General features: G+C 41.6%; 1 protein-coding gene across 1 annotated transcript in view; it reads left to right on the top strand.

Annotated features, from left to right (window-relative positions):
- BCKDHB (branched chain keto acid dehydrogenase E1 subunit beta) overlaps window positions 1-21,908 on the top strand; it is a 551,902-nt gene that overhangs the window by 340,173 nt on the left and 189,821 nt on the right. The window contains exon 9 of the mRNA XM_030199070.1: window positions 3,214-3,300. Within this exon, the coding sequence (XP_030054930.1) occupies window positions 3,214-3,300 (87 nt within the window). The remainder of the gene's footprint in view (window positions 1-3,213; window positions 3,301-21,908) is intronic.

Consider the following 21,908-nt stretch of genomic DNA (forward strand, 5'->3'; position numbering starts at 1 on the left):
CATGGCATAGCCCGCAAGATCTTCCAGGAGTAGGACACACCCCTCCCTGGATCTTTTTGCCACTCATCCAAACAACAATGTCCCAAGTCCTGTTCCAGGCTCAGATCACATGGCATTGGGTGCAGGGTCTTCTCTATGAGTTTATGTGGAGGATTCATATAGAGAAGGACTGCTGAAACTCAAGCAGGACCTTGTATAAACTTTGCATAAACGTCTAAGTCTCCATTTTACAAAGGTAAGACATGCAAATATGAATCACAAGTGTATAGAAGTGGCAAGGGAGCATGGCCTGATTGTGATTCAGGATAAGGGCATGGTAATTTAATAGGTGTATATTCCCTATTTCAGAAGGAGACTAAGCATCTAAGTCCTAAAACATGGAAACTGGGAGTTACTCTACTACTACTACTATTATGTAGCATTTCTATAGTGCTACAAGGCGTACGCAGCGCTGCACAAACATAGAAGAAAGACAGTCCCTCCTGCTACCGAGCCCCCTCCACTTCCCCAAAATGCCAAGCTGGCAAGAGAAATCAGTCACTGTGACAGCAGTGGGATAATACCTGATTATGTTTCAAAGGTTGCAAAGATAACTGTATCAATATGATATAATTGTATCAATAATCATGACCTAAATCTTGCTAATGAGAACCTCTAATACAGCAAGTATAAAAAGTCCCATTAACTTACTTATTGAATGGAGGAAATACTTCAGATGCTCGGCTTACTGTTGTATATTTTCAACTGCAACAGCCATGCAGACTTCCTCATTAGTCATGAAAACCTCGTTGAGTAAAGTTTGCTAATCTTTATTGATTATTTTCTCTTTCTTTTCTTAATAAAGTAATATTACAAATATCATCCATATCAGGAACACTAAGGCTCAACGACACCTATCTTAATTTTAGTATGGCTGTTATCTGTTTGCTCAACAGAGAGCTTCTGTTTCACGGCTTGCTTCTTCAGGAGTCAAACTGCCATCCATTCGCATTCGCATTTTGTGTCCCACTGTTAGTCCTTTGTTTCTTTCTTGACTGCTTAAACAAAGTCAACATGGCGTCGAACTTTGTACAACATAACCAGGAATGTGCTGGCTTTGAACCCATTAATATTATATACATTTATTTTTCTAAATGGATGTTTTTTAAACTGCAGGCGCCAAGCACATAAACATCCATTTCTCCTGTATTTCAGAATAGGCTCTAATTTGGCAGATTCTGTTCTAAAATACTGATCTGCATGTCTCCTACTTTTGCAACCTGTTTAAAATGGGGCTGCATATTTACAGTGGGGTCAATATTCAATGCGGTCTCCAGAAATGGCTTCTGACCAGTATGGATAAACCTGTTCATGGATAACTGGTAATTTTCAGCTATACTTAACTGGTTAGTGCCAAACTCAGAACTGGCTATTTTGGGGGCGGAGTCAGCGCTTGGCCAGTTAAGTGATAATACTGAGAATTTAACCAGCTAGGATAACTACATAAATAGGGTCACTTAAAAGTCAGTCCTATCTTTGTGGTAATCCATAACTGGTTAAATGCTGAATATCACAGACAACCGGTTATGTGTTTGTGTGTGCAAACCCAGAAATTCAGTGCCAGTGCCCGGATATGGCCTGACATTGAATTTCCAGATCTAGCGTCGGCGACGATCAGCAGAACAGTGATCGCCACCAGCTGAGTATTGACCCCAGTATGTATAGAGATTGGTACTTATAGACACATGTGTAAATATACATATGTATTATTTTTCAGTATACATTTTTTTTGTTTTGTTACATTTGTACCCCGCGCTTTCCCACTCATGGCAGGCTCAATGTGGCTTACATGGGGCAATGGAGGGTTAAGTGACTTGCCCACAGTCACAAGGAGCTGCCTGTGCCTGAATTGGGAATTGAACTCAGTTCCTCAGTTCCCCAGGACCAAAGTCCACTTCTCTTGGCTGGCATAATAATTTTACTCATCACTAATATTATTTCTTTTACTATGGGCTCGATACTCCAGAAAAGAAGAGTTGGGCTCCTTAATTTGTGCCCTTTTTTCAGCCAAACATAGAAGGCTAATGGTATTCTTAGAAATTTAGGCCTTGCCATTAGTTTTCCTATATTTGTGAGCCTAATTTACAAGCCTAGTGCTGAAAATCAGTGCTAACTAAGGGGCCCTTTTACTAAGATATGTAGGCGCCTATGTGTGTACAATGCACCTACCACGTGCCCTGGGCGGTACTTCTAATTTCCATACGCGTCCAGAACATGCAGCAGAAAATAAGTTCTATTTTCTACCGCATGGCGTTACCAGGCGGTAATCGGCAGTGTATGCATGCTGACGATTACTACCTATTTAATGCATGAGACCTTACCAGTAAGTCAATGGTCTGAGGCCCAAAATTGACATGCGCTGATTTTTATTTTGCTGCATGTCCATTTTTGGCAAAAAAAGGCCTTTTTTGCATGTGCACTGAAAAATGGACATGTGCGCATCCGATATACACATCTACACCAATGCACGCCATTTTCAGCGCACCTTAGTAAAAGGGTCCCTAAGCTCCTCAATTTTTTCTCCGCCCTAAATCTGCTCCTTGGCTAGTCAAGGTTCATGCTCCTAAATTTAGGAGTTTAGTGAAACACTGTGTATAACCTTGGCCACTTAGCCTTTGTAAATATTCAAGAAGCCAATTTATGAGCATAATCTTCAATGGGGCATGTTTGCACTTAACATGGGTTAACAGCCCAAAAGCAACCTGGGATAAGTCAAAGTCTCTGCGGTAACTGTTGGGGGTGTGTCCAGCATTCTTCAGTAGTTCATGCACAGATAGGGTCTCTAATATGCGTTACTGTACAGTGTGATGAGCTCTGATTATGTGCCCAATATCACCTATTAGGGGAACCAGTGTTAAATGCACACTACCTACCATACATCAACTGCACTGTGCAGTCCACACGCCACTCTCTACCCCCCCCCCCCCCCCCCCACCCAGTCCCTGCCCCATCCTGTGCTAAGCTGTTAGCACTGGATATTTAATACACTGGATGTTTTAAAGCAGGCTAGGCATTAGCGCATGTTGGTGCTGTGGGTTAACTCATGCTAAAACTGATGCTAATTGCGAAGTGCTCCATAGTAAACATGCCCCAAAGTTAGGAGCATAAATCCTTCAATATTGCACCCTTTATTATGCTTTTTAAAACTGGTACCCTTTTTGTGTTTTTTTTCAGTCAGTTGCTAAAACTGGGAGACTACTAATTAGCCATGAAGCTCCGTTAACTGGAGGCTTTGCATCTGAGATTAGTTCCACTGTCCAGGTAAGTTATTTTAATGAATTCCTATCTATTACAGCCTATTCCTGTTCATTCTTGTGTTATTTATCCATTCTGCAATTGTTTTGTTATACTGCTGTGCTCTTTAACTCTGGTTATCATTTTAAATGTGTTGGAAATTGCAATCTGGCAAAATGGCCTTTTATGTATCTTCCAAACCACATTAGCTTTTTTGTTGATAAAAGAACTCTGAAATTAACTTAAAGAATATCACTTTACTTAAGGCACTGCTGCATTTAAAATGGGCTTCTTATTCTACTGTATTTGTTTATTTATTTTTAATATTGATATACCACCTCTGCAAGTTAAAGAAAGCAAATGTAAATAACAATGTTAGCAAATCACTTCTTAGCAACACAAGCAGGAAGTGAGACTAAACAAAAAACTAAACAGAAGATGAGACTGCCACTGAAATGTAGCTGGAAAGCAATGACCATAAACGCTTGCAGTCTAAGCAACAAAGTTTATGATCTCAAGCACTGATGTTAGAGGCATACTTAGATATTGTTGCTATCACGGAGACATGATTCAGTGATTCCCTTGAATGGGAAGCAAACATACCGGGCTATAATCTATTTAGGAAAGATAGAGGTGGTTGAAAAGGTAGAGGAGTAGCACTGTATGTGAGAAGAAACGATATCAAAGCAACTGAAATGCAGGGGCCTTGGCGAAAGGAAGAAGAGGTATGGATCACCTTGAAAAAAAAAGATGGAACCTCTGTCCACATGGATATTGTCTACAGACCTCTGATACAATCAGGGTAACTAGATAAACATCTGGTTACAGATATCCAAAAGTTGGGAAAGAAAGGGGAAGTGCTGTTGCTGGGAGATTTTAACCTGCCAGATGCGGATTGGAAAGATCCTATGTGCAGAATCGGAAAGAAGTAGAGAGATCTTGGATACCTTTCAAAGTGCCCTGCTCAGACAAATGGTGTTTGTGCAGCGCTGCGCATGTCCTTGTAGCGCTATAGAATGCTAAATAGTAGTAGTAGTAGATAGAACCCACGAGAGAGGAGAAGGAGTGACGCTGAATCTGATGCTCACAATTGAGGAACGTGTGTCTAATGTCCGAGTGGGTGCCCACCCGGGCCGGTAGTGATCATCAAATGGTTTGGTTTGATATAACAGCTAAAGCAGAGGGCAGCCACTCAAAACTCAAAGTCCTGGAATTTCAAACATGCTGACTTTAGTAAAGTGGGGAGTACCTGAAGAAAAAGCTGATGGACTGAAAGGACATATGAGAAGTGGAAAGACAGTGGTCCAGGCTGAAAGGAGTCATAACTAAGGCTACTGACCTTAAGTGAGGAGTAAATAAAAGTAATAGAAAAGGGAAACCGATATGGTTCTCCAACAGGGGCGTAGCCACGGATGGGCCTGGGCCCACCACTTTCATCCCAGGCCCACCCAGCAGCAAAACAATAAAACAGCCATATGCCAGTTTTTAGCAGACTGCGATACACTACTTCCTGACCAGCTCCCTCTTCCACAGCTGTTGCGGTCTCGCAGTCTAGATTCAAGGGCCTGCAGCAATGACATCCTTTACAGAGCAGCACAGGATGTCCCAACCCCAACCACATCATGTTGACAGCTCTGCAGCATCCCACCAACCCACCCTCTAAAATACAGACTTCCTGTTTCTGCGAGGGCGGGAGGACGCTGCAGAGCTGTCAGCATGATGTGGTTGGGACAAGAAGATTAGATTGAGAACAGGAAATAGGAGAAGAAAAAGTTGAAAGCTACGGAGGTTTATTTCTGTTTCCCCTCCCCAGCACAGTTGTCACCCTGTACACTTCAAAGCAAACAAACCTATGAGCTGCTGCATCCACGTTGTTATTCTTTATTGTTGGTAGGTAGCATTTTTATTTAATCCATCTCATATTTTCAAACATGCCTGCTTGTGCAGCGTACAGATGTATACAGAGGAACTATAATAAAGGAATAATTTTTTATAGGTATAGTAATTTGTTATAAATCATATTATCAGTGTGTCATTTCGAGAGGCTGGTTTATAAGGGCACCCTAGCACGTGTTGTATTCATGCAGAAATTCTTTTCTCCTGATAAAGGGTCACTAAAACTGACGTCATATTATGAGAATCAATTGCTCAACATTCAGAGTTTCTATCTATTTATGTACTCATTTATGACGTTTATATCCCACATTAAACATGAATTAGGTTGAAACCTGGGAGCTTAGATCAAAAGAGAAAGATGGCTTGTGGGAACTTGCTCATTTTGTTTTGTAGAATGCAATGGTATATTATAAAAATGCACTTAATATTGTTTATTACTACTGTTTAAGAGAGAGACTAAATAATGAGGGCAGAGCTACCTTCATGCTGAAGTCCAGAGTCAGTCTAAATGTGCCAGCATTTTCCAGTTCTGTGGTATATATTTATTTCTTCAAGTATATTTGGTTGTAAAAGGCATTTTTTTCCAATGATGTTGCATAACTTGATGGGATGTCTTCTAAGATCAGAGTAAATAATTTCTTAGCTTCATGTTTAAAATAAACCAAGGAGGTACAATCTATTATTCTTTCTTACTGTATTTCCAGTTTTGGCACAGCATACGTCATCACAATGACAAAATAAAATAAAACCAATGGACTGCATTAGGGGCTTATAGCCCATTTAGTTATGTTTAAACAAATGAGAGGTCTGCATGAAAGAAAATATTTATTTTTATTAAAACCATTTGTCCCTGAAACATGCTGAAAACAGAATAATCCATTTGTACAAAAGAGAGGAGGTGAAGATGTGATTCCATGTGCCCCAATGAAAGAGAGTGTAATTTTAATTCAATTTAATTTCAGTATATTCCTTCTTTATAACACCAGGCTTCCCAAGGCAGATTACAACAAGAGTTAAGATGAACCCATTAGGAAACAGGATAGCCTTACTGAAATTTGGCCATGTATTACTCAAGGAACGTATCGAATTCAAGATCTGCACGATCGTACACAAAATCATCCACGCAGATGCCCCACTGTACATGTTTAACCTTGTGGACCTACCGCCCAGAAATGCCAAGAGATCAGCCCGCAAATTCCTCAACCTGAATTTCCCCAGTTGTAAAGGACTTAAATATAAGCTGGCATACGCCTCTACCTTCTCCTACAGAAGTACACAGATATGGAACGGGTTACCCCCAGCCCTAAAAACCATGGATAATCTAAGTAACATTCACAAATCTCTGAAGACACATCTCTTCAATAGAGCCTACAAAAAGAACCCTTAAAAGCACAAATTAACCTCCTAAACTATCCTATCTAACACCATATTCTCCAATTCCTCATCCATCTTCAGCTTACCATCGATTGTATCCATTGTCCTGTCATGATTTTGTCATAACAACACTCTGTAAGCCACATTGAGCCTGCAAATAGGTGGGAAAATGTGGGGTACAAATGCAATAAATAATAATAATAATAATTGTATAGAACAGTGTAGAAAAACGAGCACAAAATACAAACTTTATTAGTGCAATTACCATGGCAGCAACTCTCCCCTCTCCCCTCCCCCTAGCCCTGATAGCTATCATCTTTACATTAGTACAAGGGGAATTTCTGGTGGTGGTCTGCGTTCAAGTCTGGTTTGGGGGGGGGGGGTCCAGTTATTTGGTGAGGGTTTGTCTGTGTTTTCTGTGAGTGACTGACGCCAGCATAGTATTTCTGTGTAACGATCTGTGGTAATCTGGCTTGTTCAGTATTCCTAATAGGTGTACTGATGTTCTAGAGCCCACTGCATATTTATGGTGCTTCCTTTCTCTAGGTATGGTCCTTGTTATGTGAGTTTTGGTTTATGCCAGAGTGGTAGATTTGTTCTAGGTCTTAAGTGAATTTTTGTTCAGTTTTATATTACTTCACAATATACTGACAAGGTTTATATTGCTGGTGAGGATCTCCAAGCCCCCAAGTGAAGACACCCACAGTCCGTCGAACCCTCTGTCAGAAAACCATGGCAGTGAGTGTTGGTGTTACAAACCACTAATACCAGCACCATGGGCCCATGGGCATATTCAGTCCTCATGCATATTCAGTTCTTGCATGAGAACTGAGCATGCTTGTGACATTGGTGTCTGTGGCTTGGAGCGCTGCCTTTGATTGTTGTGCTTTTCTGAACAAGGGTCAGTGGGCCAGGGATCTTCATCAGCTAAAATATTTAACTTTTAAAGTTCATGGTGGTGGTGGTGGCGGGGGGGGGGGGGGGGGGTAGAGAAGGGAAGAGGAAATGCAGGCTAACCCAACCTACCCACTGGCACACCCAAAAATTGCATTCTGGCTGTTCCACTGTTCTCCAAGCAAGTGGCTGAGAAAATAAAGGCAAAAGAGTTGCTGTTCACAAAATACAGAAAAACTCAAGAAGAGGAACACAGAGATGAATTCCAGATGAAACTGAAAGAAGGCAAAAGAAATATACATCTGTCAAAAGCACAAGCGGAAAAAAAATGGCTAGAAATGTTAGGGGGAGACGCATTTTTTCAGGTATATTAGTAAAAGGATGAAGGCTAAAGATGTAATTGTGAGACTGAAAGATGCTGTGAACCACTATGTGGAGAATAACGTGGAAAAAGCAAATGTGCTAAACAAATACATCTGTGTTCACTGAAGAAAATCTGGGAGAAGAACAATGATTGGCTGGCAAAGTTACATATGAGCATGGAGTGGATATAGCACCGTTCTCGGAAGAGGGTGTTTTTGAACAACTTGAAAATTTGAAGGTGGACAAAGCCATGAGATGGAATGAGGAGTGATTTCATGAAGCATGAAAAGTGGTCTAGAGCTTAGCAGTGAAGTTTAAATTCAAAAACTGCAGAGGCATGAATTTAAGGTTCAGAAAGCCACTGGTGTAGTACATGATAGGACATAAGATGTTCATGTGCACGATTTAGGAGAATATTAGGGTGCTTATACTTAACCGATTAAGGCGCCCTTTTACTAAGCTGTGGTAGGGCCTACGTGCGTTCAGTGGGTGCCAAAACAAGACTACCGCAATTACCCAGTGGTAATTTTAGATTTTGTGCGTGTTCATTCCGGTGTTGGAAAATTTTTAAAATTTTCTACTGTGTGCGGCATTTCCAGCAGTAATCGGCAGTTGGCACACACTGAATGGTTACCGTGCGTGTAGCACGCGAGCCCTTACTGCTAGATCAGTGGGTGTCAGTAAGGGCTCAGGCCATAAATAGGAGCACACTAGTTTTAATTTTAGCTCACGCCCATTTTTAAAAAACGCCCTTTTTCTCAGACACGGTAAAAAATGGCCTGGCATTTGCCAAAAACGCGCCCACACTACCATAGGCCACTTTTCACTGCAGCTTAGTAAAAGGACCCCTTACTGCCTCTTACCAAAAGCATCATAGTATTTTACAGTAAAATAATTAAAAAAGAATAAAATGATGACAAAACAGGAAATAGAATATCACACTAAAAGGTAAATCAAAATCAATCACTTTGCTCATAATATTGCACAAAAAAGCCACCATGCTTTGAGCTGTTTTTGAAATTGGGGATAACTACATTCCTCTCTTACTTCACGAGGCAGTCCTGCTCCAAAGATATTGCTCGAGGTATCTAAAGAATCACTGCCAAATATCATGCACATAAATTTTAGACAAAGGAGGTTGGTCAAGCAATAGCCTATGTGATGATCATAAGGTGCAAAGAGGCTCCGTAAATCTATTATTGTTGGCCAAATACTATGGTTCCCTCACACACACACACACACACACACCCTCCTTTGTCCAAAATTTATGTGCATGAGATATAAGAATGGAGGAGTGGCCTAGTGGTTAAAGCTGTGATCTTGATATCCAGAGTTACCTGGTTCAGATCCCACTGCTGCTGCTTGTGATCTTGGGCAAGTCACTTGACCCACCATTGCCTCAGGTACAAACTTAGATTGTGAGCCCTCCAGGGACAGGGAAATACCCCAGTGTACCTGAATGTTGCTCACCTTGAGATCTTACTGAAAAAGGTGTGAGCAAAAGCTAAATAAATAAATAAATAGCTTTATAAACTAAACACAGTAACTTAAAACTTTGATCACCATTCAATAGGGAGCTAATGCAGAGCTTGCATAACTGGAGAAACCTGATCATATTTACTGAGGCTTGAAACTAGATGGAATCCAATGTTATGCACCAGCTTTATTCTTCTGGACTAGGGAAGACCCAAATATAGAGACTTACATCAAAGACTGTACTAACAATACTAGCATTTTGGAAGACAGCAGCAAATTGCCGAAGCATGCGAAGAAGAGAATAACTTGTTCCAATTACCTACCCAATTTACAAGAGCATATTTAAGGTGGTTGAATCTAACTTATGTAAGAGCCACATGAAAGAAGACTTCTTGGGATTCAGGATCAGACCATGGGCTAAAAACAGCACAATCAGTCTAAACTCAAGTAAAACAGAGATTCCGTGAGTTCCTAATACAAGTGGATATGGACATGAAAATCCTTTTGGGAACTATGAACTTTTCCTAAAATCACAGTTTAGGAATGTCGAGTTATTGCTGAACTCATTTGAGTTATGAATGGTTGTCCAGTATGTGTTGTTGGTGTTACCTTTTAGAATGGTTGTTTTAGCTTGCTGTGCTTTCCTATCATTTTGATGGAGTTATTTTATGTTTGTTTTTATTATGATTTTTAGATTGCTATGTAAACCGTTCTGTTTTGTGAATACAATTTGAAACGGTATAGTAAATGGATAAACGATACTTTGATCCTGCATCTTCAAGCAACCTTAAAAAGCTGCAGCAGCTATGAAATAAATCTCTCCCCTTACAGGCAGAAGACAAGTTTGATTACAGTGGTCCATGACCTGATAACTTCTTGGCTAGACTGCTATAATAACTCGAATATTGGTCAGAACATAAAGAGTTTGCATCAGCTTCAATAATTCAGAATGCTGCAGCATGACTGATAAGAGGGTTGCAAGCGGCGTGACCACAAACCCATTCCTGCAAAACCTGCACTGGCCACCAGTATGCTAGTAGGCCACATTTAAAATTCTAGCTCTGATTTTCAAGGCCCTCAGATAAAATGAACCTGACTACCTAAAGGATAAGTTATCCCTCTACACACCAGGGGGGCTGTGCCTTACTCAAAACCTGGGTCTTCTCCTATGCTTTTAATGGCTGTGGTAATTGACTATCTACTTATATTACATCAGGCCTATCTTGCTGCACATCCTGTAAATTGAGACCACATATCATCTTCAGCAGGGAACAAAATTTAGCCATCCACTTATATTTCCCAGCACCTTTCTCTTACTTTTTCTCTACCCCTGTTCCTACCTTATACCTTATCCCCCTTCTCTTCCCTCCCCTTCTGTTTTACTTAATGTTTTTATATGAATGATCCCCCTCTCCTATCGTAGGTCCTTTCTGATTTACTACATTTTGTTGTGTTAACCACTTTGATCTACAGAGTTAGCCAAGGCGGATATACAAATACTGATAACTAAACCTGTGGTTCCCAAACCTGGTCCTGGAGGCACCCCAACCAGTCAGGTTTTCAGGATAACACAGTGAATATTCATGAGAGAGATTTGCATGCACTGCCTCCACAGCATGCAAACCTATCTCATGAATATTCATTGTGGATGTACTGAAAACCTGACTGGCTGGGGTGCTTCCAGGACCAGGTTTGGGAACCATGAACTAAACACTAACTAACTAAACCTGCCCCAACTACACTTGTGCCCTTTGCTTCCTCTTAAGGTGTATCATGTATATTGTGCTAACATTTACCATATTTCTGTTATATGAATGTTCTGTGCAGTTTAAATGTGTACATTATTGACACTATCAGGCTCATTTTCGAAAGAGAAGGATGCCCATCTTTCGACACAAATCGGAAGATGGCCGTCCTTCTCACAGGGTTGCCCAAATTGGCATAATCGAAAGCCGATTTGGGCGTCCCCAACTGCTTTCTGTCGCGGGGATGACCAGAGTCACGGGGGCATGTCAGAGGCGTAGCGAAGGCAGGACTTGGACATGCTTAACACATGGGCATCCTCGAACCCCATACTGAAAAAAAAAGGGCTTCCCTGACGAGCACTTGGTCAACTTTACCTGGTCCTGTTTTTTAGTAAGACCAAGCCCGAACTGACAGATGACCACCGGAGGAGAATCGGGATCACCTCTCTTTACTCCCTAGTGGTCACTAACCCCCTCCACCCTCAAAAAAAAATCTTTAAAAATCTTTGTGCCAGCCTCAAATGCCAGCCTCAAATGCCCATACTCAGTCCATCACAGCAGTATGCAGGTCCGTGGAGCAGTTTTAGTGGGTGCAGTGCACTTTAGGCATGCGGACCCAGGCCCATGCCCCCCCTGCCTGTTACACTTGTAGTGGTAATGTGAGCCCTCCAAAACCCACTGTACCCAATCTAGGTGCCCCCCCTTCACCCGTAAGGACTATGGTAGTGGTGTACAGTTGTGGGTAGTGGGTTTTAGGGGATTTTGGGGGGCTCAGCACACAAAGGTAAGGGAGCTATGTACCTGGGAGTAATTTCTGAAGTCCACTGCAGTGTCCCCTAGGGTGCCGTGTGGTTTCCTGGCATGTGAGGGGACCAGTGCACTACGAATGCTGGCTGCTCCCACGACCAAAGGGCTTGCATTTGGTTGTTTCTCAGTATGGGCGTCCTTGTTCCATTATCGCTGAAAATCAGAAACGACCAAGTGTAGGGACAACCTAAATTTAAGAATTTGGGCATCCCTGACCATATTATCGAAACTAAACATGGATGTCCATCTTGTTTTGATAATATGGGCTTCCCCGCCCCTCCACCGGGATGTTTTGCGAGGACGTCCTCTGCAAAACTTGGGCATCCCTTTCGATTATGCCCCTCCACGTGATACTATTTGCTAGTACAAGAATTTAATGCCCCTGTGTGCAAATGATTATTTTGCAGCTGTTAATAAAATGTAAATTTTTTTATTTCAAGATATACTTGTACATCGCCTGGGGTAAATCTCTTCATAAAGGTGGTTAATAAATATAGAGAAACAAAATGTAGCAAAAGAAAAGGGAGCACCAGGGCCTTAATAGATAGAGAAGAGGAGAAAGAAGCCTTTACATGTATAGAAGAGACTAACTTTTGTGTGTTTGTGTTCCAAATAAAGAAAACATCTAGCATGAGATAGATACAGAAATACCAGCTGTGTTGAATGTAAACAAAGCTGAGAACATCCATCAGAGATGAGATGACCTGTCAGCTGCAAGCTCTGAGCAAAAGGAAATAATAAATAATCAGTGAAAGGCTTCTATTCAGTCCAGAGACAAGAGAAACAGTGCACATCTTTGCTGGATACCATTTCACACAGAAAGGTGTTTGTGTTTGGGTGGAGATGAGTCTCTGTATGTATACAAGCTGATTACATGTTGTTTACTGTGTGATGCTCAGGTTTTGTAGATGAAGGACTGAAGAGGAACTAAGAGCACCGCAAGTTAATGAGCTTCAGGTCTTAAAACAGAGATGAGGAGGAGTGAGCAGAGAAAAGGAAGAGGCACTTAGAGGCCCTTTTATTAAAACACTAGTAAAAAAGCCCCGTTTCTGATGCAAATGAAACGGGGGCTAGCAAGGTTTTCTTCAGAGTGTGCATGTGGCAGTGTGTGTCCCTGCCCTCTCTCCCTCCCCCTCCCCCCTCCGAGTCCAGTCCTTCAGTGTTAAGTTTCCTGCTGTTCTGTGTTTTGTTACAGAGAGAGTGAGGGCATCTCTCTCCCCTCCCCCCTCTGAGTCCTTCACTGTGTGAGATTTCGTGCTGTGCTGTTTTCCTTCACTCATGGGGAAACCGGATATCTCTGGGGCTTCACACTTCCGGCTGGAGGCTTCAGAACGTTGGTCTTGCCTTTTATATATATAGATATTAAGCAGTTGACGCATGGTCACAGTTACCATTATTACACTGGCATATCAATGTGTTAATTCACGTGTTAGCTGTATACCCTGTTATAGGATGGGAAATGGGTGAGTACTAGGTGGACCGCATATTGCAGTTTGTGCTTGATCACTTTCTGCATGCCGAAACTGGTGCAGATAGTGTTGATGCTCTTACCATGTGGTACAGATTTTCTGTGCAGTAACTGTATGGGAAGATGCTGAGAATTACCCACAATTGTCAGCCCACAGGCTTTGCACTTGCCATATGGTAATTTGGGCACTTACCGCAGAGTTAGTGCAATCCTTTATCACACATGAATATAAAGGCTCCTTAGTTAACATAAAAGGAGAAATATGATGGGGAGGGGGAAATTAATATAAAATTATACTGTCGGTACAAGAATTAAATTCTACCATAAATGCTTTTATGTGGCATCCGCAGTCTGTGATCTAAACTCATATCTATTCCTAATTTTTTCCTCTGCCTCAAACTCCCGTTTTTTTTCATTTCTAAGAATCCGTTTTTAAACACTGCTTTCTGTTTACTTCCTTTTGTTTGCCAAGATTAATGTTTGTGTAGTCTCTTGAGTTTGTGTCCTTAAACAGTTTATTAGATGGATAAGAAATTGTAGTCTTAGAATGTCACACAATGAAAAACCTTTCATGACGTTCCGCATGCCAAACTTTGCACATAGTGGATTACATCAGTTTACAGAGACATTAGTTAATGAGAGGTCTTAACTTTTCTTCATTACTTGAGAGCCATATTTGACGCCTATCCTTAGAGACTGTCATCTGTGCTAAGATTTATGATGAGGCATTCTACTGATGCTGAACTGTTTTAAAGATGGAATCAGGTTAGCATTTTAAAACATGACCTTCCATTACGTCCCAAGGATCAGTCCAGACTAGTGGGTTATGCCCATCTACCAGTAGGTGGAAAGAGCGAGTATGGCAGAGCTCTGCTTTAAAGGCTACTGTGCAGCTGCTCCCAGCCAGTATCTCCAACAGGCGGTAAATGGCAGACCTGTGCAGCTCTGCGATTGAAACTTGTGACAGCTAATGAGAGCTAATGGCCTGCCTTTTCTGGCATCAGTTGAGCAGGGGGATATAAGGGTCTAACTCTAAGCCAGTGATTCCCAAACCTGGTCCTGGAGGCACCCCACCTAGTCAGGTTTTCAGGATATCTGCAATGAATATTCATGAGAGATATTTGCATGCATTGCCTCCACTGCATGCAAATCGCACTCATGAATATTTATTGTTGATATCCTGAACACATGATTGGCTGGGGTGCCTCCAGGACCAGGTTTGGGAACCACTTCTCTAAGCTTTTGTGGGTGCACACCTGGTGGTTCCAGGGCCCTCTCCCCACCGTACTCTTCTGTCTCCTTATTTAAAAAAAAAAAGTGGTTATTAGCCTTATCAGCATGTGTAACTTGACAGCTAAGGTGATTGACGGTTTCCTCTCATTCAGGGCACGAGTGAGTACTGCCTCTTTTCTTCACTATGGCGGCAGAGTTGACAAAAAGCTGTTCACAGTGTGAGAGCCGTCGAACAGCATCAGGTCAGTGCACTATGTGTGCACGACTTTGTGAGTACAGATCTCCCTGCCATAGAGCATTTTGGCGGGCTCTGCTCCCCCCCCCCCCCCCCCCCGTCTCCGATTACACATCTGCGTTGGCCATTTAAGTGCTTCAGGATGTCTCTCTCTACTACTACTAGTATTTAGCATTTCTATAGCGCTACAAAGCGTACGCAGTGCTGCACAAACATAGAAGAAAGACAGTCCCTGCTCAAAGAGCTTACAATCTAAGCAGCTGGTATTTCAGTGTCTCTGTTTTCTTCATTTCTGCAGCCTTCCTCTCTAGCCAACCTCTCAGAGGCTGCAGATATGGATCAGGCAGCTGAAGCAGGGGAAGCTGGTAAAGTGCTCTTTTTGAAGAGGCATATAAGCAAATGTGCTAAATAAATAAATAGCTTTCCTACAGATCTTTGATGTTACCCCACCTTTTTTTTACTGTGTTCAGTTCTGAAGCCACTTCTATAAATGAACATGGACAAGGCAGAAGTAATTCAATGGTTTTCAGTGGTGATGATGCAAAGGAACTGAAAGAAATCTTGGTGAACTTGGGAGATGTACTGAGCCAAATTGACAAGTTAAAAAGTGATAAATCACCTGGACCGAATGGTATACACCCCAGGGTATTGAAAGAACTCAAACATGAAATTGCTTCTAGTGATTTGTAACCTGTTGTTAAAGCCATCTGTAGTACCTGAGGACTGGAGGGTGGCCAATGTGATGCCGATTTTTAAAAAGGGTTCCGGGGTTGATCCGAGTAATTATCCTAACTTCAGTGCCGGTCAGAATAGTTAAAATTATAAAGAATAAAATTACAGAACATGTTGACAAACATGGTTTAATGGGACAGAGTCAGCATGGATTCAGCCATGGGAGGTCTGCCTCATCAGCTTGTTTCATTTTTTTTATTACATTTGTACCCCGCGCTTTCCCACTCATGGCAGGCTCAATGTGGCTTACATATTATATACAGGTACTTATTTGTACCTGGGGCAATGGAGGGTTAAGTAACTTGCCCAGAGTCACAAGGAGCTGCCTGTGCCTGCAGTGGGAATTGAACCCAGTTCCCCAGGACCAAAGTCCACCACTCTAACCACTAGGCCACTCCTCCACTCTTTCCACTCCATTTCTTTGAAGGCGTGAATAAACATGCTGGTAAAGGTGAGCCGGTTGATGCAGTGTATCTAGATTTTCGGAATATTTTTGACAGTTGCGCATGAGAGACTCCTGAGAAAATTAAAGAGTCATGGGATAGGAGGCAATGTTCTGTTGTGGATTAGGAATTGGTTATTGAACAGAAAACAAGAGGGTAGGGTTAAATGGCCATTTTTCTTAATGGATGAGGGTGAATAATGGAATGCCACAGGTTTCTGTACTGGGACCGGTGCTATTTAACATATTTATAAATGATATGGAAATCAGAATGATGAGTGAGGTGATTAAATTTGCAGATGACACAAAACTATTCAAAGTTGTCAAAATGTATGTGGATTGTGAAGAATTTCAGGAAGACCTTAGGAAACTGAAAGACTGGGCATCCAAATGGCAGATGAAATTTAATGTAGACAAATGCACAGAGATGCACATTGGGAAGAATAATCCGAATCATAGTTATCTAATGCTAGGGTCCAATTTAGGAGTCAGCACTCAAGAAAAAGACCTAGGTGCCATTGTAGACAGCATGCTGAAATTTTCTGCCCAATGTGTGGTGGCAGCCAAAAAAGGAAACAGGATGTTAGGAATTATTAGGAGAGGGATGCAAAATAAGATCACAAAAATTATAATGCCTCTGTATCGCTCTATGGTGCGACCTCACCTTGAGTATTGTGTTCAGTTCTGGTCACCGTATCTCGAAAAAGATATAGCAGAATTAGGAAAGGTTCAAAGAAGAGTGACAAAAATGATAGAGGGGATGGAACTGCTCCCGTATGAGGAAAGGCTAAAGATTGTTAGGGCTCTTCAGCTTGGAAAAGAGACAGCTGAGGGGGGATATGATTGAGGTCTGCAAAATCCTGAGTGGAGTGGAATGGGTGGAGGTGAATCGGATTTTCTCTCATTCAAAAAGTACAAAGACCCAGGGACACCCAATGAAATTGCATGGGAATACTTTTAAAACAAATAGGAGGAAATATTTTTTCACTCAAAGAATTGATAAGCTCTGGAACTCTTTGCCAGAGAATGTGGTAACATCGGTTAGTGTATCTGGTTTTGAAAAAGGTTTGGACAAGTTTCTGGAGGAAACGTCCATAACCTGTTATTGAGATGGACATGGGGTAAGCCAATGGTGCCACTAATTGTGTTTCTGCCAGGTACTAGTGAACTGGATTGGCCACTGCTGGAAGCAGGATACTGGGCTGGACGGACCATTGGTCTGACCCAGTATGACTGTTCTTACGTTCTAATGTTCACCGATAAAATAGTACTGGTGTTCATATGTAGTGAGACTGAAAGCACTAAAGATGTATTTTCTTGAAAAAGAGAAAGTGGAGATATGATATTTTACATCTAGGAGGCTTCTACAGAGTACCAGAAAATAGCATTTTCCATAGAATGAAAAGCTCAAGGGTAATGTCCCATGAGAGGAAAATGAAGGGAGGCAAGTACAATGTATGGCCACCACATTAAGGAGCTTTATTGGCAGATGGCAGTAGAAATCCATAGAGTGAGTAAGACCTCACACGACACTTTAAACAGGCACAAATTGGCAGACTGGGTGGGAGCATATGTTCCACTTCTGCCAACATCTTCTTTGTTTCTATGTAATTAGCAGGGGTGGAAAAATATTTGGAAATGTTAGATGCCAGCTAAAGTTTTTAGAAGCTGGAGGAAACATAGTTCTTTTTTGCAATCTGCTAGATTTTTCTATCTTTTTATTCCTTCTGTATATCTATTATTTTCATTTCTAGAATTTTTTTTCCCTTTAAGCCACTTCCTCTCCTTTGGTTCTGAACCTCCTTTAGCTGCTTCCTCTCCTTCCGTCCCCCAATTCTATCTCTCATTTCTATCAACTACGTTTCATTAGATCTTCACTAGACCACAGCTGAATTCTTTCTCCAGTGACCCACTGAAGACGGCGTCAGCATCTCCTCTTCTGTCGGAAGCACTGGGTGTGAGGTGTCATACTAGGATGATTCCAGCAACGATGTGTTAGCCATCCCTGTGAATTTTCTACCCTTAATTTTACCATAAATTCATACATTTCTTAGAACATGTTTACATATCTCTGGAAAAGTTGTAAAGGTCTAAATATGAAAATCAAAATATAAGAGCTTTCTTCCTCTTTGCTAGGATTACTATAAAAGCCTTGTCAATGTGAATTACATATTTGAACCAGCTGTCTACTTAAGTGGTTCCTGATTGGATTACATGTTTGCATAGAAACAGCTAGACTTTGAGAAATCTACTGTCAAGGAAGGATTAAAATACTGTGGTTGTTGTCCTAGTCCAGGGGTAGGCAACTCCGGTCCTCGGGAGCCACAGGCAGGTCGGGTTTTCAGGATATCCACAATGAATATGCAGGAGATAGATTTGCAAGCACTGCCTCCATGGTATGCAAATCTATCTCCTGCATATTCATTGTGGATATCCTGAAAACCCGACCTGCCTGCGGCTCTCGAGGACCGGATTTGCCTACCCCTGTTCTAGTCCATTTGTATATGTAAAATAAAGGTCATCAATAAGCTTGTAGACAATACTACTTTTTTTTTATAATAAGTAAATTTGTGGTTAGCTTTTAATCTTTCATGTGTAGTTCATATATATGTTTTTACATTACATTTCAGGAATATTTGAAATAGGTTTAAGTACAGTGAAGAAATGAAAATAGATGTCAATTTTCAAAAGGACTGTGAAATTTACCCTTCCTGTATCTATGTAAAAGTTTGCACTAGGCCAGTAATTTTAGACAAATGAGCGGCAGGCCTAAATTTAAAAAGCACAGGGGTCAATATTCATCCGGCGGCTCTCAGCATTTTGCTGACTGCTGTCGGTGTTATTCCCAGATATTCAATGCTGGGCCTATCTGGGTTTCGGCACTGAATATCCAATTTTGCGAAGCCGGCTAATACATAGCTGGTCAAGTCCGATATTCAGCACTTGACTGGCTGCGGGTTACTTCATAAAGGTAGGACAGCCTTTTATGCAGTCCCATTTATGTGGTTAACCTGGACGGTTAAATGCTGAGTATCAGCACTTAACCAGCCAAATGCTGACTCCAACCCCCACTTCCTCCCAATAGCCAGTTTGTAGTTAGGTGTTAGCCAGTTATTTTCAGTGGCGCTAACTGATTAAGTACCGCAGAAAATGATTGGCTGGTTAAATTGCATAGAATATCTAGCCCATACATTTTAAGCTCCTAAATTAAGATGAATTTTCAGCTAAAAGGTCCTAAGTTGTCTGAAAAGAGCCTAAATTTAGGAGCGCAGCTTTTTTTTTTTTTTTTTTTAATATTGGGCCCTGTAGTTCTGCTATGGAATTACAATAAGCATATTTAATTTGACATGCAACTTTTTACAGGAAACAATAATTATTTCAGAAAGGGAAGGGAAATGGGACTTGATATACTGCCTTTTTGAGGTTTTTGCAACTATATTCAAAGCGGTTTACATATATTCAGGTACTTATTTTGTACCAGGGGCAATAGAGGGTTGTGACTTGCCCAGAGTCACAAGGAGCTGCAGTGGGAATCAAACTCAGTTCCCCAGGATCAAAATCCACTTCACTAACCACTAGGCTACTCCTCCACTTAGTGTTATGGAAGGGAAATTATCTTACATATGTACTATATCCCTGTTTCCTCTGACCTTATGCATCAGTGGCATCCAGATTTTAAGAGCAGGTTGGTACTGTGCTGCTATATCTTACATTTTATTTTATCTTCATTATGCCAAACACAAGCCTTCTCCCCAAGTCTTTCCCTCAGAAGACTCTATGGCTAGTTCTGCAGGCAGTTCTGTCTGTGGTATAAACAGTACGTCAGATCAGGGGCGTAGCCAGACAACAGATTTTGGGTGGGCCTAGGCAAGAATTGGGTGGGCACCAAGTGTTCTCCCCCCCCCCCCCCCCCCAAAAAAAAAAAAATCTCAGCTGGTGGGAAAACATTTCTTTCCACCTTGACAGCAGGAATGCACTGAAAACTGAGCAGGTGCCGGTGTTGTGGAGAGTAGCGTTTTCGTTACCATCAGGGGAAAATCTTCAGCTGGTGGAGCTTGGGATTCCCACCAGTTACCACTAAACATGTGCTACTGTTGGGTGGGCCTGAGCCATAAATGGGTGGGCCCTGGACTACCCAAGCCCACCTGTGGCTACGCCACTGCATCAGATCTGAGTGTTGGAGTCAGCTTTGGAGAAGCAGTGGCTATATTAGCATAATGAACGCCACAGTGATAGCTGGAAACTTGATAGCATCCAGGAGCAAATGTTAAGGAAGCAGCATCCATTACCAGAGTGAGTGCTGCAGTGATAGATGAAGCCAAGGTGATATCAAAGCCTGCAGTGCCAGGGAATATTAGGAGAGCTGAGGACAGAGTTTTCCAGAACCTTCACTGAGAAGCTTCTCCACTCTGTGCTCTCAGCCTGGATGTTCTACTAGTGCAAACCAAAGAAGGGAACCTTAATAGTGATTCAACATCAATATTACTATCTGTGCCTCAGGAAAGTCAAGGTATTTTCAGATTAGGCCTTGAGAAGCAATCTCCAGAGAATATTACCTTGTCAGTATGGAAGGCAATACAGGATCTGAAGAGGAATTTACTGATGGATATTGTGGATCTCAAGAGTAAAGTTCTATTGACACAAGAGAAATTAGGAACAACACAATTTTTGATCTCTGGCTGATTCTAATACCACATTTAGTAACTAGGAAAATTTTGACTCTCATAAGGTTTCGATGACCAGAGATAATATGAGACTTTCCAGAGCTTGTCCTGTCAAGGAAATATCGAAATTAATAAGTTTCTGCTCTTTAGTAACATCCTTGGATTGAATTTATTTAGGAGGTCTTTTACAAAGATGCGCTAGTGTTTTTAGTGTGCGCTAAATGCTAGAGACACCCATGTATTCCTATGGGTGTATCTAGCATTTAGCTCTTGCTTATTTTTAGCGCGTGCTAATAACTCTAGCGCATCTTTGTAAAAGGACCCTTTAGTGATTATTTGGTGGAATGTTTAAATTGTGCTCATAAGGCCCTGCCTCCTCCTGCTTCAAAGGAGTAACTTCTGGTTACTCTAGTCTTGGAGCCCAATAACAATTTAAATTATGCATCTTTTCTTTCATTTTTCTAGATTAAGAATTATAGTTACTGAGATCAAAATGTATCCAGATGTCTCCACAAAAATGTTTTATTATTGATGCATAATGCAAGGGTAAGAAAAGGAACTATATTTTAAGACTCCAGCAGTTCTCCTTTCATCAGGTCAGTGTAGCTCATCCTACACTGACATGATGAAAACAATGTAGCTCTCAAAAGTTTGCCCAAGAAAAGTTTGATTTTGCATAGGGTAGGATTAGAAATATATATGCACTTGTACTTTATCAATACACTGGAGCAAATTTTGAATAGACTGTTTTGTTTGCAACGTATGTGGGCAGTATTAACTGGTGTATATTACATTTCTCCTTAAAAATTGGCAAGCACAACGTATGTGCAGTAAATGTTCCCACATACCTTGCTTCTGCTTTTGTACAAGCAATTGAGCTGGGACAAAATGCGCTTTCGCTCTCCTGGAATAAACATGCCCATGTGAATGCCTTTCTAATTCTCCTAAAAATATTTGTGTGGTGGAAGACTACACACACTTTTAGCTGGATAGAGGAAGGCTGTTTTGGGATATACAATACAGTCTTGATTATTTGACCTTCGCTAATCCAACCATCTGGCATATCCAATAGACCTCCCCATTGGTGATGTCATCACATTTATTTCTATTACAAATCTTTGTTTTAGAACAATTTTGAAAATTGGGAACTCTATGCCTTTGTTTATACATTGCTTCAGTGGCGTTCCTGGCCTGGATGGCACCCGGGGCGGAGCTCCGATGCGCTGCCCTCCCCGCTAGATGACCCCCCCCCGGGTGCACGCCGCTGGGGGGGTGCCGCGGCGCACGTCTGCTCCTCCGAGTTCGC

Source organism: Microcaecilia unicolor, chromosome 3 (genome assembly GCF_901765095.1).
Source record: "Microcaecilia unicolor chromosome 3, aMicUni1.1, whole genome shotgun sequence".
Taxonomy (NCBI): domain Eukaryota; kingdom Metazoa; phylum Chordata; class Amphibia; order Gymnophiona; family Siphonopidae; genus Microcaecilia; species Microcaecilia unicolor.